The 19,239-nt window shown below is 40.3% G+C and overlaps 2 protein-coding genes across 2 annotated transcripts; both read left to right on the forward strand.

Annotated features, from left to right (window-relative positions):
- Positions 1–768: 768 nt before the first annotated feature.
- cav2 (caveolin 2) lies at positions 769–5,650 on the forward strand. The gene is made up of 3 exons (XM_004556317.5): positions 769–1,126; positions 1,383–1,570; positions 2,607–5,650. Exons 1-3 carry the CDS (start codon positions 977–979, stop codon positions 2,755–2,757), a joined length of 489 nt encoding a protein of 162 aa, XP_004556374.1. The 5' UTR covers positions 769–976; the 3' UTR covers positions 2,758–5,650.
- Positions 5,651–9,606: 3,956 nt separating this feature from the next.
- Positions 9,607–18,535, forward strand: cav1 (caveolin 1). Its single transcript, XM_004556316.5, has 3 exons — positions 9,607–9,934; positions 10,894–11,061; positions 16,512–18,535. The coding sequence occupies exons 1-3, from the start codon at positions 9,899–9,901 to the stop codon at positions 16,851–16,853; spliced, it is 546 nt and encodes a 181-aa protein (XP_004556373.1). The 5' UTR covers positions 9,607–9,898; the 3' UTR covers positions 16,854–18,535.
- Positions 18,536–19,239: the final 704 nt, after the last annotated feature.

Consider the following 19,239-nt stretch of genomic DNA (forward strand, 5'->3'; position numbering starts at 1 on the left):
GACGAGACTAGGGAGGCAAACTGAAAACACTCACATAAGACGCAGACCTTCACAATAAAACAGGAAACACATACACGCAATGACATAACACACCAACTAAACACAGACTGGGGGACACAGAACATAGGAACATGAACAGAAGAATACAAACACCCAAGGTAACCAAAACCACAGAATACTAATAGACTAAACATAAACACGGAGTCGCAGACTCCGGACCATGACAGTTGTAAAACTTTTGTCTTCAGAAGCGAATTCTTCTCCAACCGCCTGAGGAGAATGTCTTCCTGTTGTTGTTCCTCTTTAGACATCTGAAGACCTGCAGTTATTCTAACAATGTTGGCTGGTGGGTTCAGAGCATGAAAGAGTCAGAGGGCAATAAATCTATGCAGACCAAAAACCAAAAGAGAAAATATGTGGTAAATCAGCTCAACAGGTGGAACATTGTGCTCAACAATAATAACCAGGCTTTGTACATTACAAATTATTGTGGCAATAAACATCTCGGTGTACCTTTCCAAAATAAAAGGCCTGGAGCAAAGCAGACATGGAATGTAGGTGGATGCATTTCCCAAAGCATCGCTGTTTGTTTTGGAAAAACTTCACAAATAACAAACCTTTTATATATATAAATATGAGTTTTGGGGCTGTGAGAAGAAAAGCCTTGCAGGCTGTGTAATAATCGCACTCAATCACATGTCTATAAAAGGCTAGTTTGTTTAGCCAGTAATTAACCCTGAGGACTGTTGGGACTCAATGGCTCATGATACAAGTCCAGTAAAGTGCACAGTGGCGTCTCTCATTGCTAAAATGTTGAAATGCTCCAGGGAAGTGACTTTGGGCTTGTTGTGTCTCCTCTGCTCCACGCTGCGCTGACTTCCGTACGGGGCGGGGTGCCACTGAGTCCGGCGCACAGCTCACAGCGCACCGTCACCAGCCGCTCTCCCTGCACCGTCTCCCGGCCTGACTCGACAAAATGGGTTTAGAGAAGGAGAAATTGGATACCAGGATAATTATGGACGAAGATGAGTTCAACAGATCGATAGAGCCCATTCTATCGAACAAGGGGAAAGTGTATACAGCGTCACCCGACAGAGATCCAAACGATATCAACCCACATCTGAAGGTAAAGTCTGTGCGATGTGTTGGGTGATACTTTGAAATTGAAACTACAAAAGGTGAAGGCTGTCCAGATGAATTATTTGTATAGCCTATTGCACTATTATTGGATGGTTTTTGTAGTCCAGCAAGATTGTTAATCTGCAGTATGAATACCTGGAAGTCGCTGCCTGCGCATTAATCCATCACATTCAAACACTTTCCTGCCTCTGTTTACTTATTATGTTTTTATTGCTTGCCCTATGACTTTTGTGACCTAACAGGTGGGCTTTGAAGATGTCATCGCGGAGCCCATTTCCACACACAGTTTTGACAGAGTGTGGATTGGAAGCCACGCCACCTTTGAGCTGGTCAAATTCGGTTTTTACCGCCTGTTGACTACTCTGCTTGCTGTGCCCGTGGCTTTCATCCTGGGGATAGTGTTTGGAGTGCTCAGCTGTGTTCACATCTGGTAAGGAGTTGTTCTCAGGCAGCAAGGTCCCGATGTTGTGCTAAACAGTATTTTCAGACAACAATATGTGAACACACAAATGATCCCACTGTAACAAGTTAATGTTGAGAAGCAGTGAACTTACAGTAGATTAGTAGAATATTTGTAGAGAAGACATCTTAATTCATAAAGATTAACTAGTATGCAAAATATCAACATTTCCAAGAGCGTTACGTTAATTATTACCTTATTCTGTTTACCTTGTTTAGATCATCGCATCAACATTATGAACTCCTGCGGCTTTCCACTATATTTGTTCTGTTCTTTAGGCAAACATTGACACAGGTTATTTTTACAGTCAACATCATATCCAGTGTGGCATTGAAACATTATGTCAGCAATTTGTTCTTATATTTGGAAAATTATGTCATGCTTATGTCAGCTCTATATGTCTGCAGCACCCAGGTGCTGCTAGGTTTTTAGCGCTCATGAGCTTCAACCAAAACCCAAAGAGTCTATTTGATGAAACAACATTTTATGTGGAGTAATGAACACCTTATGGAAAGTTGTGAGGAACATTGAGTTCCCCTAGTAGTGATGGAAAAAATGTCCTATGTCCCATGTCAGTTAGAGGGTGCTCTAGCAGCATTTGGAGCCTGTTTTCAGAGCAGAGTGGGACATTCTTTAGATGTGCACGGAGCACTGTAGAGTAATTTGTACATGACCTTTCACCTAACTGAGCTCTCTTGGGGCTTATAAGCTTAAGAGAAAGTCAGGCACAGGTAGGCATCACCAGAACAGGGCAGTGTATCAGGAGACCATACACAGGGGGTGTTAGTCCAAGGGAGGAAATAGCTTCACAATACACTGAAACAAACTTCAAAATGCAGTATGATGACCATCTTTCATCTTTTTCCTAGACAGGACCTATAAACTTTTTTAACAGCTGAGACAATAACAAGAGCAACTGTTCTGGCAACACAAATTAGTTTAAAACAGAAATCTGTGATGAAACCTCCATGCCTAGAAAAGTGACCCTCTGACCTTCTTCCTCCAGGGTGGTGATGCCTATGATCCAGAGCTTCATGATGCTCTTACCGTCTATCCACATTGTGTGGAGGAGTCTGACGGACATTCTCGTAACACCGCTTTTCCACAGTATGGGGAAAATCTTGTCCTCCATTCAAGTCAAGGCTACAGAAAACTGAAACTTCTGTCCCTGGGGAGAAAGAAATGTGCCGGGGGGACTGGAGTCAGTGACGAAAGAGTGACTGAAGCAAGTCGGATACATCAACTCTAAGTGAAATATGATATCCTGGTGGATGTTATTGCAAAGTAATATTCTGTAGATTTTTTTTTTTTTTTTGAAAAATGTGGCCATGAGGGCTAAGTTTGTCAAACATATAATCTGATCTGCTTTTTCTCAGAACACATCAAATGAATGGTTTGAAACAGCAAAAGCACACCTGTGTTCAGTCTGAGCGAAACAAGGTTAAAACATTAGAAAATTAGAAATTTAAGATATGCTATGAACATATTTCACTAACCCTTTTCAGTGTATCAAGCAAAGACACAATGCAAATAACATGACTTGCAAATAAGCAAATCTGCACATGCAGTCATCTAATGAAACCCTCATATATTTGCACACAGCTTGTGTGCACCACCCAAAATGGAGTTGTTTTGCTGATTGTGACCAAAAGATGTTTGTCATTCCATTCCTTTGTGGGTGGCAGAGTTGTAAAAATTGTTGCTGTTCAACCTAACATATTGCTGACTTGCTAAGAGATGTAATATTTTTGATTTTTTATCTATATATATTGTGTATATTATTAAGCATTCAGCTGGAAGTTTAATGTAATGAACCGAATAGTTTGCTCAAGAGCAGTTTATTGGAATATTAAGCGCTATGAAGCAGCTTGTTGCACATTTGCAGCCTTATTTTACTGTATCAGCAATAATAATGGGCATTTGCTTATGTATGGAGCATACAGTTATTTAATTATGTTATATAAACAGGATTGTAGATCATTTTAGAAGGGCCTTTCTAATTTATTATTTATGGGACAACTAGTTCTTGATTGACAGACACTGACATCAAAAGACTTTACTACAGTGTGATGAAGGAGTTCCGTATTTCATTCGACTGAAGCCTTGGTTGAGCTGAGTGAGACTGTGGTACATGCATTTTGGATAAGCTCTGTTTACTGCAGCACAGCAGCTTAGTGAGCTGGGATTTGGAATACTTCTACAGCTGGAATTCATTTAAAAAATGACATGATTTTTACCATTTTGGAGTGGTTTTGATAAATGTTTAATTTGAAATATAAGCTTGCACAGCTCCTACTTGCAATGATCTGCACAGTCCAAAGTTTAAAATGTGTTATTGAGAGCATCAGTGCAGCAGTCAGGTCTGCGTGTCAGGTACATGCTTATATGTCTGTTTGCTTTTGTACTGTTTTCACTGTGCACTTCTGTCAAGTGCAAACCCACCTTAGACACTCACGGTCTAAAACCAAACTTTGGTATAGTTCGCACATCCCTTCTCATTCCCAGACCGTCAAAAGAAATTATTTCTGTCAAAGCCACTGACAGAACTGAACAACATATGTTCATTCCAGTAATGAGATGGTTGTTACATTTCCTCTTCTTTAGAAATCTGTGACTACTTTTGTAACAACATACAGGGAAGCACAGTGGGTAGCACTGTTGCATCGCTGCAAGGGATATGAATTTGCTGGCCAGCTGTGGCCTTTCTGTATGCAGTTTGCATGATCTCTTTGTGCCTGCGTGGGTTCTCTCCAGGTGCCCGGCATCCTCCCACAGCCCAAAGACATGCATGATGAGTTGCTTAGTGGTTCTAGATTGGTTGTAGGTTTGAATAAGCCTGGATGACTGTATGTCTCTGTGCTAGCTCTGGGGTGGACTGGTGATTTATAGGATGTACTCTGCCTCCCACTCTATGACAGCTGGGATAGACTCCAGAACCTTTCCACCCTGCAGTGGATGGATGGATGGATTATCACACTGAAAATTCAAAATAGCCTTTAAGGTTTTGCATCAGCTCTCATAAAAATACCTGATTAGGATTCCAACTAAGGAAACGCTAGGTTATTTGCTGCCATTTGGACTGATCTTCAGAGCTTTAGTTTATAATCTTACACTACCAAGCAGTGAGTGATGGGTATACATTTCCAGCTATACCTCCTGTTTGGTGCCTCGGGATGAGAATGTATATGTTGTTGCTTGGTTAGTTGCTTTTACTGTTTGAAGTCTGAAAAACTTGACAGCAAGCTAAAACGCCTGTATACCTCTCACATACTGTATTATCTCACTGTTGTGGCTCATGTTATAAACAGATGCTACATCCAGGTGACACTGACCAACATTTCCACATATTTGAGTTTCTGCAGTCCTTTGTAGTCTTGTAACAAATATCAGAATTTTTAAGTAGATGCTATAGTTTCATTAGAAGCTAGTCGCTAACGTTGTAGTCTCTTGTTGGAGATAGTAAAATGGGTTCATCCGAAAGGGACACACAACAAAAGTTAAACGTGTTCAGTGCAATTAAGTTTATAGTAGATCACAATTCAGATTTTTCAAGGAAGATGAATCAGTTGAAATAAAAGCTACATTGGCATGTACTGGTGGTTGCACTGCTGGCTAACCTGCTGAACATTTAAATCAAAAAGCTGAACGCTGTATGATGCAATGCTTTGTTTCAATGCATTTTGTTGGGCTTTGTGGTCAGCTCTCGGATGACCATTAAAGTAGAGTTGTACAACTGAAGGTGGAAGACAGTTGTGTGCAGCAGCAGCATGAAACCACAACATTTTATCTGGGCTTTTTAGTCTAGCGCAGGCTATATATTCATTAAAGACAAAAAGGTTATAATACTGTAAGGTATTCACTTGTCACTAAAGTAAAACTACTTAAACTACTTTACTTTTAACAGTAATGATGCTACTTTTATGAGTTTGATTTTAATTTTTGTAGTTACTGTTTTACACAACATTGACACATTTTGGAATGAAACTCTTATTTTAACAATAAATATGTCCTTCATGACAAAAATAAAGATCTTTTTTTTCCTTAAGGTAATTCTTCTGTGTGTGGTTTCTTCTTTCTGTCACAGTAGATGAGTGTGGTTTTGATGTGCAGGTGAGTGCCAAAATAGTCTCATAAATCACTTTGCTGAGATTTCATAACACACTTTCCTATACAAAGATGAGCTGTGCATTGATGGAACATGACCTGAGGCTTTAGCTGTTAGATTTGCACGCCTGCGTGGCATTAACACTCATAATGCTACACAGAAGTTTTTTGTTTGTTTGTTTTATGAAGAGTAGTCTCTTATCCAGACATTCATGATGTTCCCCTTTGACCAAATGAAGAGACTCAAACACAGTTCTCTCTTGAACTCTGTCCATCTAAAGCTGAGTTTTCAAATTATAAAATATTTTGAGGTGCAAGTTGAGCTGTTGTGTCTGGCATTTCTCTTTTTGTCTGATAAATAGCTTCAGCTAGCCAATCACAGCCCAGCCTGAAACACAACGCTGTATTATTGTATAATTACAAGGAAATTAAAGGAACGTCTGAATGCAGTGAAATTTTTTTCTGGCGTGTTCCAGCAACCAGTGCCAGAAACAAGCCAAAGAGTTTCTTCGCTTTGACCTTTTGACCTCCAACTCTTGTTCTTTGTGGATTAAATCAACCCAGAACATAAGCAGTGTAAAGACAGATAAGCACTGATGCTCATATCCACAACTACAACCACTTATTGCATTTGTCTGGACTCTGGAAGGAAGCTAGAGCACCCAGAAGAAAATCCACAGGGACATATGGAGTTGAACATGCATACTGCACACAGAAAAGCCCCACCTGGCTGTTGGATTTGAACCCAGGACCTTCTTGCTCTGAGGTAATGGTGCTAAGCACCACACTGCTGTTGCTGCCCTATGCATATCATGCAATGTAAAAAATTTCATTTCATATATGTTTAAAAAAGCAATAATTTAAAAAATGATCCTGCATTAACCTGATACCCTTATGGCTGTTTATTCTCCTATCACAGTTAACTCCGTCCTGATACTCAACAATGTCTATTAGTATTGTTTCCACTTAATTTTGCGCAAATGCAAATTATAATAAGTTTGCTTGTAATTTCTAAGCAATTGACACTAATGTGTACTGAATCCAGTTCCTATTCCATATCCTCATGACTTTTTACCTCTGGCACTGGTGCTGGATGAGTTGTTTGAGATTCTGTCTTCTCAGTGTTCTGAGTGGCAATTAAGTGTTTTTAATATTCTCAGCATCAACTTAAACTGCATCATCTGAAATTTGCCACAGTTCACAATGTTTTTTGCACCTCAGCTTACATAAACAAAGTCATGCTAGTGCACAATGTGCAATCTCATTTGCACAAATGTTACTTAAATTTGCTAATATTTTCCACAGTGTTAGTAGCAGATTGTGTAAGCTTCTCTTCCAGGCTTCAGCAAAGTAACATCTTTGTTTGAAGCAGGTGCTCATTTGGTTATTTTGATCTCACTTCAGTGCCACACCCAGTGAACTCAAGGAGGCTAACCAGGTGTTTATTCATAGAATAGCTTTCTAAAAAAGAAAAAGAAAAAGCATTACAGTACTTCATAATAAATGAAAGCAAGAAGAAAAATGATGCCTACACAAGACTTGTTCTTTTGCAGAGACAATGAAGCAAAATGCAAACAACTGAAGTCTACAAAACCTTCATTGGTGCACTCTTTTATCTTAACATTATGCACTAAGGAAACATTAGTGCTTCAGGTTTTTAAAAATAATTTTATTTGGTGTCTTGTATGACATTATACGTCTGCACTTTACTGTAATTGTATTAAACTGGAACCAACACAGTCCTGTATCCCTACATGGCGCCATGTTCAAACGTGTCCACTTGAACTCATTCCACTTGAATTTATTGAAGAAGTTTATACACCTGCTCATTGAAATGTTGAGGAAAACAATCAAATTGTCACTGGTGAGTTTGGTCAAAGCTATTTATTCACTTCCATACAGATTTGAGCATTTATGCATTACTTTTAGCCTTTTCAACAATTTAGACATATGCTTATACTATTTAACCTCTAAATGCATTTTAAACATTTCTGTAATATTTTCTTTTTTTTTTTCTTTTTTTTTTTTGTGTCCCGTTTGGATCTTTAGCCATCAGAATTGTTGTCTTAAAGCCAAGAAAGATGCCAAGCGGATTTATTTTACCAAGTGGATCATCATGGCCTTGCCATATTGGTCCATTTGATTGACCTTTATTATAATTATGAATTTATTTTATTTTCAGTTGCTACAAATGGGACAGACATGACTGGGGGATTCTGAAATATTTTCAGCTTACAGTATATATTTGTCATGGTTCCAGCGTTTTGAGTTTTGGCATGTTTTGAGTTTTCTGTGAGTTTGTTTTGTTTTGGATTTTGTTCTTGCATCCAGTCCTTTCAGCATAATGTTTCCTTGTGCTTCTTAGTTTCCCTTTCTTTCCAGTCTGTGTTTCTCATAAGATTATGTCATCTTTTGTTATCATCTTTTGTGTTCCCTTTCTCCTCAGTCAGTCATGTCTCTGCAGTTATCTCCTGCCGCTGTGTGAAGTTCACATGTGTTGGTCTCAGTGTTTGTTGCTTCCTGCTTTATTCTGATTGTCACTCATCTCCTGTAGGTTGTGTTAGTTAAGCTTCCCATTGTCTCCTTAGATTCCATTCAGCTGTGTTTCCTGGTGTTTCCTATCTCCGTAATTACCTGGTGTGTAAGTTGCCTGGCTTTCCCTTTGTCTTCTGCCAAACTGTGTGTTTCTTTCTCCTGTGTCTCAAAGTTAGGTTTCTCCCTTTGTTCATTCCTCGTGTTATGATTCTCAGCAATAAAGCCACACAGCAATATTTTCTCAGCTATTATGTTCAACTAATAATTTTTCAGTAATGGTTAGGTCTTGTAATAATTCATCAATAGCTTTTAGCCTTTAGTTTTAATCATTCATCACTTTACCTACTTCCACTGTGTGGAGATACTATTAGCTATTACTGTTATTAATACAATTGTTTAATTACGAGAAAATATTCATCCATTTTTCCCAATTACTCATCTACTTTAATCATTTTTGCCTCCCTTGTTTATAGATAACTTTCAATGAATTAAAAATGGTTTTAATTTTTATTAATTTGTATTATTTTCTTTCTTGCTCCTTAAGTTCATTCATGTTGCTATCACAAACAAATGCACACCAGTTTTGTTTGTAATAGTTTATTGGCGCTACAATCATCAATAAACAATTGAAATGAAGTTCCTGGAGATAGAGTAGATAGCAAAGTGTTTAAATTAAATAACAGAATAATTACAGGATAAAGATAGTAAATGAATAGCCCAGAGTTAATAAGAAATAAGGTGCTCCTCAAAATAAACAGCAAAGAGGAGTTACTCTTCCTTGAACTGAGATAAGCTTTCACACTGAGGAAGGCAAGGGCTGACATCTCTGTGCATGTTGCTCTAAAACTAAAAGCAAATGAGAGCTTTGAAAAATGTAAAAACAACTTCATCATTGTGCCAATCCGTTTCTTTTATTGACACGCCAGTGAGACGCACCTAAAATTTGTTTCTATTGCAGTCCCTCTGGCTGAAAACAGCAAGGTGCCAGCTGGCGTCTCTCCACGATGAGCTGACACAAGAATGTAAACAGACCAGAGTGGCCAGCACGACTTCAAAACCTGATGAAGCTGACACCTTGAAAAACTGGGTTCACTAACCAAAATATAAATGTGATCTTATGAAGCAGCTGATGACAGGCGTGACTTTAGATGTGCTGAAATAGCTGAACTACATATTTCTTTCTTCCCTCTATCCATTATAACCACTTGGATTTTTCCCCGTAGGCTAAGGTATGGCAAGTGTCCACACCTTGCCAGGTTCAATTAACTCCCACGTTTCACTGAACAAAAAACTTATTATACTCTGCTGTGATCCCTAAATATGAAATTCCATGCCGGCTACAAACACCCTTTCAGTCTGAGATCACGTCAGTCTCTCCTCCAGCCGAGCAGGTTCCAGGGTGGCTCTCCTGTCTGCTCACTGGTGACTCCCCAGCTGCGCTCTGCGGTATCCGAGGAAACACTGGAGGTTTCCCCGTACGCGCTTGTCCACTGAATTTTAGTCACGTCCAACAAAAAGGGCAGGAATAACTTCACTATACAGGACTCTGAGAGAAAGACCCCGTCCTCCCAGTTTGCATCCACGCCTCCCTCTCTGCTTCCTATATTATCTTTTTTTTGTCTGTTTCAACGTGCTAATCTCTCCAAACGTGAGGACAGCATGACAGGAGGACCGAAGGACGGCGAGACAGAAGAGGTACAGTATAGCTCTCAGCTGTAGTTCTTTTAATTTGTGGTTGTTTGTTTGTAGCTGACATTTACTTTTCTTACAGAAGCTGATTATCCCCCCCCCCCCCCCCCCCCCTCAAAAAAAGAGAAAAAAAAAAGAAAAGAATGCGTTCACGAGGGGGAAATGAGTGCGCTATGTTTCTGTCCTTATCTTGCGCTCTGGCACCCAGTCATGAGCACTTCTCCCACACAGGCTAAGAGAATGCGAAGGTCGATGCAGTTTACATTAGAATGTGGGTGTGAGGATTTTACCTGTTAGGTCCTCTTTCAGCACAGTAACCGATTATTTACGCACAAACGTTTAAACTGTACATTTCCATGCGTTATACAAGGGGGAAACAAATCCATTTTTTTACCGTAAAATTCTGAATTTCAGTCACAAATCTCCCCTGTCCTTTAATGCCAACTGAAGTCGTGTGGTGTGCGTAATAACATAAGGTGCTTGACTCGTAGGATTGAGGAGGCTCATAGAAGCCAAAGGGGTCTTTACGCATTTTAAATGAAGTTTTTGCATACGTAATGTGAACATATTACAAATGACATTGCAAATATAACTGAATTCGTGATTTTCTTTACTTTCTAAATATATATTTTTCGTGTAGGAAGAGTATTAATTGGAGATTCGTTCATATTTAAAAAATAACGCCTTTGCACGTTTCTTAAAAGTGTTTCCATTGCCATGGGTAGACAACACGTTGAATCAACTGTATGTCATGTTAACATACTGGATTAGTGTCTGGGTGGTGAGGACCCCTTGCGGCTGGATGAAGGGGTGTGGTACTTTACTTTCTATTCACTTAAACCCATCCCTGTTTGTGGGGAAGCCTGGTAACTTGCAGCTCCAGTCGCTCTCTCTCTCAGCGCGCTACACACTATTCCTTCTCCTCTTCACCCTCTTCTCCTTCTGTCTCCCCCGGCTCTTTGCAGGAGTTTCTACATTCGCCGTTTATCCGAAAACAAGGGAACATATATAAACCCAACAACAAAGACATGGACAACGACAGTCTGAACGAGAAAACGATGGAGGATGTCCACACCAAAGAGATCGACCTGGTCAACCGGGATCCCAAACACATAAACGACGACGTTGTTAAGGTGAGTTAAACTTCAAAGACTGGTAACTTCTGAACTTTATGTTTTCGTCCATGGCAACCGAAACCACCTGTTCCCGAGTTTACACAGGGTTTACCTGTATCACAGGCGCTGCAAACTGAAATAATCTCTAATAAACGATGTCCATTTTATTTCTATGAGCTGTCAAACAAGTTATCTGCGCGTCGGACACGCATGCAGTTTTGCGCACCTTTGCTATGCGCCGTGTCAGTGTTACCACTCAGTGTCTTCCCCTATTAGGAAGAAGCTTTGCAAACGTATTAAAGATCATTGAGCTGCAGCGATACAATGGCATGCAGTCCCCTTGTGTGGAGTGGGCTTGAAACGTGAACGTCCCAACTTCGCTCCAACAGAGGAAACATAACCTATTTCCTGTTGTTGGAACACACATTTCCCACAGTCCTCGCTGCACACGCCTGTCTAATGGGAAAGTAAAATTCTGTCCATAACAGAGAAGTCTCGCCGGATAAATACTCAGTACTTATTTTTGTTAAAAGCACAGGGAGAGATGTTATAGCGGCAAAGGAGTGGTGCGCTGCAAGCCACCTGATTCATCTGTGTGGGAGAGAGGAGCAGCAGCCGTGTGCGCCCGGCTGTGCTCTTCTCCAGCTGGTGCATCTGGCTACATCAGAGTGGGGTCAAGCAGCTCCCTGCGTGTTCAGGAAGGGTCAGATCTTTGAAATGCCTGAACTCTGCCTTGTTAAAACAGGGAAACACCCAAGTGGGCGATTAGTATGAGGGGATCCCTCACCACTCCTTATCCTCCCTTCTTTCCTCCCATTCTGCCACTGCCCCCTCCGTTTCCTCCCCGCATGCCTATAGTTGCGTCAGAGGAGTGAGTCCATTTGTTTCTTTTTGTTGGCAAATACAAGGTTTTCAGTAGAAATGAGTGCCTGTCGCTGCTGATGTAACTAATCAGACCATAACTACTGAATATAACCTTTCTCTTTAAAGAATATATAAATGTGGTAAAGTTTCATCCCCTGCCAAATTGACTGATGAAAACATACTGACAGAGCATTTTGATTAAAACAACCATAATACACATATACAAGGAATCCATTAAAAATGTTGTGCTCATTTAATTTTCTGTTATTACATGACACTCGTTTCACATACAACCTGCCCAAAAAGTACATTTTGTCTTCTATTTCTCGTTAAATATTTGAAAACACTTCGTTTTTATGGAGTTTATCACTGTCTGAGAGGCATGTGTGTCACTGCCAGTTTGTGCATTTTTCCCATATGACGCACAAGTCTATATAAAATGTGCCATGAACACAATGATTTCACATGTTTGTATGAAAACACTTTTACAAAATATTTGCTGCTGGGTTTGGAAAGAAAAAGACTCTCATTCTCTAGTTTTCCTGTTTGCTGCTTCTATCCCAACTTCTTCCACCACTCTCTGGCTGCTCTCTCCCTGCTCTCTTCCATTGTGACAGTGAGTCAGACTCTCCTTCCAGTCTCAGAATAGAATGCAGCTTCACGATTGTCCCACCCCTCGCTAATCAAGCCAACAGACTGCTGCTGAAATGACCTGACAACACATGTGCATACACTGTAAAAATGAACATGCTATAGGCAGCGTTTAACGTAAGACGCCTGAAACCGTTCAGCTTTTAACTAGCAGTAGTAAACATCTATTGGTAGTAATAGATGTTTACTAATAATACAACGTAAACTGATAGTAATACTTAATACCTTGTCTTCTTGCGACATAGAGACAGTATCAGAATCCTTCTTTGTAATAAATTATACTTAAAAAAAAGACTTTCATATTGAGTTAATAAATCCCAACAGAGAAGCCTCTGGGTATATTTTATAACGAGAGGCCCTTAGGTACTCATCGCCTCCCTCTGGATTTTGAGAGTAAACACTGATAAGTTTGTACAGTGTGCTGTATACAGCAGCTCTGAGGTGCTTTGAGGTCAGTGAAACAGCTCAGCCAAGTGGAAGCGTGCATTCAGTATGCCCCGATGAAACACACAAGCAGGGAATCCCTTCCAGCGACGCTCGCTCTGCAATCCACCATGACCACACGCAACCCTCAAATGCCGGACTACCATATAAATCTGTAAAGCACGCATTCAAACACACTGCTTAGATAGCACACAGACGCAAACACACAAACACTGCATTCTTATAATCAAAGGTGCACTCCTGTTGCTGCTGCAGCTGGCCTCAATCACCTGGCCACATCAAACAAGTTCCATTACTGCCATGCGTTTGGAGTTTCTCCTGCAATGATTTTTTTTTTCCATTTGGAGGAGTTGTGGGATTTTATATGGGAGAGGAGGAGCTTAGGCCCAGCAACGAGAAGACTGAAAATGCCCCCAGTGGAGAAAGTTTTTTAGAGGGAGTTGTGAAAAGTTTGAGCTCTGGCAGCAGATCTGAAGTCTCTATGGTAAAACTGAAAGGAATGAAACACTCCCACTAGGACTGCAAAGTCCATTATTGGTCCACTCTTAGTGGTATTTTTACTTATCTGCCTCATTCTGGGATTTTTAGTTGATTACAGATGCCTCTGGGTATGGGATCTTGTTGTATGTAAAGCTCACATGTCCTGCTTTGATAATGTCTGTGCTTTTTATTAGCCTGCGCACTCCGCTGTGGGCTGAGACATCAGGCGCTATTAAAACCTTTTTGAACTCAGTGTAGATTTGTTTCCGTGCAAATGGCATGCAAATTTAACAAAGCGTGTAGAGCTATGACAATAAATACATGCAAAAGATTCCGTTTTATTTTTACTCGTGTGGCGCCAAATAATAGCAATAATCATTCCAAGACACTTTTATATTGTGGTATAAGCTTGTGTTTTGATCCAAAACAAGTCGTGTGTAAATCATTGTGTTCTGCCACCTAAAATCAAACACACTGACCACTAAAACCCTGCAAATAGTTCTGTAGAGCACTACACTCTGACCTTCTTCTCCTGGAGCCCACTTTGTCTATTCAAGCATAGTCGACAGCCTTAAGACAGAGCTCCAGAAATAGAACATGACCTTATTTACTCAATAATACAGTTGCCTTGCTGACTGGTCACACACTGGTCTCGAGACGCTATTGTTTCATATCAAACTTCTCAATGGAGGTCCCCTTTTTTATTTAGCACAAAAGTGATATTTTCTTAATGTGACTTGCTTATTTGCTTATTGAACTAATGTTCTTCATTCAGGAACTGCTAATCCCTAATCCTTCTTTAAACATGTAAATAATTAGATTAAACTGCCTAACATAACTGGATAACAGATGTTTTCTATAAGGGATGCCCATATCACTTTTGGACAGTCGGAATTCAAACAGCATTCTTGCCAAAATCCCACTTAACACTCGAGTGGCTTACAAAGGAAGCCTCTCCTGAATTACAGCAAAGGTAGTAATGATAACTTTCCTCAGAATTGCAAATGAATAACAATACTTTAAAAAAAAAGAAGAAGAAGAAAAAACCCAGGAAAAACACCAAAGAGCACCGTTTTATGTCAGGAACTCCCCACCACCCTGCTGTGGTTGTTTGTGCCTCTCTGAAGAAGGCTCTCATTTAGTCTCAAAGTTCTGGAAACTGGCGCCGAGTTGGCCCACTTTAAAATTTGTAGCTGTGGAAAAATTAAATGGACGGCGGGCTGGTTTTGTGGCTGCAGTCAGTTTTATATTATAAGGCTGTAGTGAGCTTCGCCAGTTGGTGTTGTGAGAGACGCTTTGTGCTGCTTTCAGGATAAAAGAATTGGACTTACAAGCTGATGTTTCAAGGCAAGAAAAAAAGGCTGGATGTGAGGAGTCCTTTTGCTAGGACTGTAAAAAATATTACATTCACCCCAACATAAAGAATAACAGCATGGCATGAAGTCCTAAGACACTCACTGTTATGGACTTCAGTGACTGGTATGTGATTTGGAGCCGTGCATTATATTACAGATTTCTGATGTATGGATGCTGTTGCAAAATTAGAATCTTCAATCCAGTTTATTTTTTCCAGATTTTATATAAAAGTTGCACTCTGGTTGCTGTTATCACATTATTTGTAATACAAAATATTACATAATATTAAATCACTTGGAACATTCTTATTATATTGGCGAATCTTAACCGATTGCTGACAGTCTGCAAATTTACATTACATGTAACATAATAATGGCAAGAAAAGGGAAGATTAAAAGCAAAGTGAAAATATTAAAAAGATTTTTGAGGATAAATATTTTCAAGTTGACTGGTAGAAAATAGAAGGAAGGAGTTGCAGGAGAGCTATTTTTTAGATCTAAATTTCTATTTCATGCTACTTTAAACAGGAGACAAAGAAATGCATTATTTATTTAGCTTATACCAGTATAGCTCTCTAACGTTCTATATGTATTTTTTTAAATCTAAAAATTACCAGAAGGTTATATATTGTCAGCTCTGGATTAAGGGCAGTTACATATACTATTGCTATTATCAATAAATATCCCTATAGAGTAATGAATACACTGCAGAAAATCTGTATCACTTTTTAGTAAGATCTGAAAGTGGTCAAGGTCAGACAGTTTGTGTAAGCAGGAGTCACATCTTCCAGATGGTGCATCTCCTAGGAATGAAGCACTTCACTTTTCCATTTCATTGTTAGTGTAACACTAGATATTATCTGCTTGACTTATTGGTATTGCAGCTATTAGCCCTCAGTAGCCCAACTACTTTGACATGACACAGTCTCCAAGTAACTGTAAAATAAATATTGATTTGGGGCTCAGAGGCCTAGGAAGAGGCTGACCGGGAGAGGAAGGTAGGTTGAATAAGCATTGAGATGCCACTTTTCCCTCCATTCTTTAAACACCAGCAATCAGCCTGTGCACACTTGCATTGAGTTTCCTATTAAAAAGAAACCTAACAGGAGATGGAGGATGTAGCAGAAGCCCAACAGCCCAACAGTTCATCTACCAGTAACATTTCCTATTTTTTCTGTGTGTCCGGTCATTTCCAATGTAGGAGGCACGGGAGAAAAAAGCCCCTGGGCTGATTTTCAGAAATTGAAGCTGATACCAGAGATAGCATTTGTGCAGTCAGTGTATTGGGTGGGGCAGATGCTGGATTGCGTACCAGTCCCTGCTAGGAGAGGTATAAATCTTGTCAAGAATCCCACCCTCCAACTCTGCGAAGCTGACATATTAACAGGGAGTGAAGTTGATTTGTGTGGAAATAATGAGCTTGGATTTGACAGCGTTAAAGTTTCCATAGTGGTTTCATTTGCGCCATATCAGAACTCTTGTGAAACTCTGTTGGCAGGGGATGAAGGTATTTAACAAGTCAGAGTGTTGAGTTTCAGCTGAATGCAGTGCTGATATGTTTTTCTGTGTCTTAAAATTCCATTTTTCACACAGGGATAGTTCACCGAAAGCTTTGTATTCTCATACAAAGTTTTTACCAGCAATTTCTAACTCGTCTACTTTCATCTTCCTTAGGTTGAATTTGAAGATGTGATTGCAGAACCCGCAGGGACCTACAGCTTCGACGGTGTGTGGAAAGCCAGCTTCACAACCTTCACTGTCACCAAGTACTGGTGCTACCGCCTGCTGACGGCACTGGTGGGCATTCCCTTGGCGTTGATCTGGGGAATTTTCTTTGCCATCCTGTCCTTCCTGCACATCTGGGCCGTGGTGCCGTGTGTCAAGAGCTACCTGATCGAGATCCACTGCGTCAGCCGCGTCTTCTCTATCTGCGTGCACACCTTCTGCGACCCGTTCTTCGAGGCCATGGGCAAGTGCCTGAGCAGCATCCGAGTCAGGATGACCAAGGAGGTGTAGCATCCCAAATCAGGAGGAGGATTCAAAAGAGGGCCAGAAGAATGGGCGCAATGGAGATGGGAGGGGAGTCAGAACAACAACAACCAAAAAAACCGAAAGAAGACGAAGAAAATAAATGGAAAATGTGTTGAGACTTTTCCAGAGTGGGGTGGGGGCTGGGTGGTTGTTTAGAGGTAAAGGGGTGCTGTGACATGGCACCTAACCCCACCTTTTTCTAACAGCTGTTTTCTCCTGTTTTTTCTTTTTCTGTCTACGTTAGTATTTTTTTTTATTTTTCACTGTTAAGTTTGTCAAGCAGGCAGCCAAGCTCCATATGTTGTTATTAATTTTGCTCCATCATGTAAATTCCTTCCATTCTTACTCTTTGTAGAGAGCCTTTCAAACGGATCGATCCGTGCAAAGAGGGGACGTCAGCATCTGCTGTAACCTCTCACGCTCGTGTTTGTTTTTTGGAGCCGTAGGGCAGAGTAGGATAGTCGGGAGGGGGGGGGATGCTGGGGTTGCATACGTTCAAACAGGGAGAACGAGTGAACGCTGCCAAATTCTGTCTGACTCAGCAAAAAAGAACAACCACACAGATCCAGCAGCACAGAAGCACCCCTCCCTATGCCCCACACGCCCACTAAAGTGACCTCCCACCCCTCCCCTCTTTGCCCTGCTTTCCAGCAGTCTGACACACTGAACCTGCCCCCGTTTCTGCATGTACCTGCACCGCCATGCCAGCAGCTCACCGTCCACCGCGCCCGTGACACAGCCTGACTGAAGCTATCTGCATCTTCGCTCACTCGCTCTCTACACCAGCTTTTTGCTTCGCCTCTGCCTCAAATGAATTTTCTCAAGTCTGACAGAGAATGTCTGAACCTTACAGAACCTGATTTGATGTTTTACTCTTTTGTTAGTTTTGTTTTGTAAGACAAATTTAGACTTTTTATTTTTCATTCAGGCTCCACGTTTTATCATCATAGCTCCATAGTGAATGAGGTTTTTTTCTCTACACTATGAAAATGAAGAACTTGAGGAGGCTTGATTACAGTGCCATTGTTTTGATATCCTGTATGTACTGTGTGGGTGTTTATTCATAAGACAAGACTTCCAAAATGATTCCAGTGCACTAATCTATAGAAAAGTATTGGTAGTGAACAGCACTAATGAAAGTCTCCATGTTCCTCCATTTCCTAATACAGCAGAGTGCAAGCAGTTAATTTTGCACACTGGAGATTAACGCTGTGCAGTGAGGAGCTCGTGTGGAGATGTTCACATATTGTGGTACTTAGGTTAATGCATTGGAATAAAGACAATGTTTGGTGAAATGTGCCCACTCCCCATTTCGGTTTGCTTTTTTTTGTTTTTTTTGTCTACAGTTTTGTTATGTGGCCTTGCTTCTTGACTGTGGACACAATGCTAAATAGCATTAAAACGACACCTCCCACCCCAGGATGGGTGAATTTGTGGATGGGTGAGAATGGGGTGGAGAGAGGGTTGTGTTTAACTGAGACACTAAGCTCGCTTTGACTATATCACCTTTAGTCTACCTGCTGTTTTTTCACAGGGATGATAATATCAAATCGAGATGTTTTTTTTAAAGCTCTGAAGGTGATATTTTTGTATAAGAAATGATTTTTTTTTCTTCCTTGCTTTTACTGTACCATATCACGCTGTGCACATTAAAATTTAATATAATCCGTTGTGCATTTGTTTATGTTTTATTACCTACAGTTTTACAAGCATGGATAAAGTGATCACTAGCATGTGCTTCCCCATGAAAGTCAGAACCTAACAGTGGGCTGCTTGTTCTTTTATACTTGTGATATTGAGTCATAGCAAATCTAATTGTGTAATGATTCACAGTAGATACTCGGTGACTGGTTTCATTGATGTGCAGTGCAGAAACCAGCCAGCTGGGATTACTTTTGTGGAAAAAAAATACATACAGTAAGAATGAAGCTGGAGTGAGAGTGGAACAGAAAAATCATTTCCAGCAGCAGTGCCCTGCAAACCCTCTCTAGTATTTATTTGTATCTCTGTCTCTGTAAATAAGGTCTAATGCCTCCAGTGTTGCCCATAAGCTGTTTTTCTCCAAGAGCCTGGCACACCATTTCCATGGTTACTTGGAAAACAAATAAAGTGTTGAGCAAAGCTCGTGAGACTTGAGTCCACTCTCTTAAATGTATTCAAGTTAATTTACAGTAAGCAAGCACATAATTATGCTGCCCGAGGCAGACCTGGATTCACACTTTAAACAGTATTGTTCAGCAGTTACATCTGAGGAATGAAGTCATGTTAACTTAACAGTGGTTCATTGTTTTAATATGTTTTAAGTTATTTTTAAACATGAAATTAATATTAAAAAAAGGAATCACTGATGAGCTGCTTAATGCTGCTAACA

Source organism: Maylandia zebra, linkage group LG7 (genome assembly GCF_041146795.1).
Source record: "Maylandia zebra isolate NMK-2024a linkage group LG7, Mzebra_GT3a, whole genome shotgun sequence".
NCBI classification, from domain to species: Eukaryota; Metazoa; Chordata; class Actinopteri; order Cichliformes; family Cichlidae; genus Maylandia; species Maylandia zebra.

Excerpts from the sequence above, each read along its gene's own strand:
- cav2 (XM_004556317.5), top strand. The coding sequence starts at position 977 with ATGGGTTTAGAGAAGGAGAAATTGGATACCAGGATAATTATGGACGAA. Across the intron at positions 1,127-1,382 it reads ATATCAACCCACATCTGAAG|GTGGGCTTTGAAGATGTCAT; the intron begins GTAAAGTCTGTG and ends GTGACCTAACAG. Across the intron at positions 1,571-2,606 it reads CTCAGCTGTGTTCACATCTG|GGTGGTGATGCCTATGATCC; the intron begins GTAAGGAGTTGT and ends TTCTTCCTCCAG.
- cav1 (XM_004556316.5), top strand. The coding sequence starts at position 9,899 with ATGACAGGAGGACCGAAGGACGGCGAGACAGAAGAG. Across the intron at positions 9,935-10,893 it reads AGGACGGCGAGACAGAAGAG|GAGTTTCTACATTCGCCGTT; the intron begins GTACAGTATAGC and ends GGCTCTTTGCAG. Across the intron at positions 11,062-16,511 it reads TAAACGACGACGTTGTTAAG|GTTGAATTTGAAGATGTGAT; the intron begins GTGAGTTAAACT and ends CATCTTCCTTAG.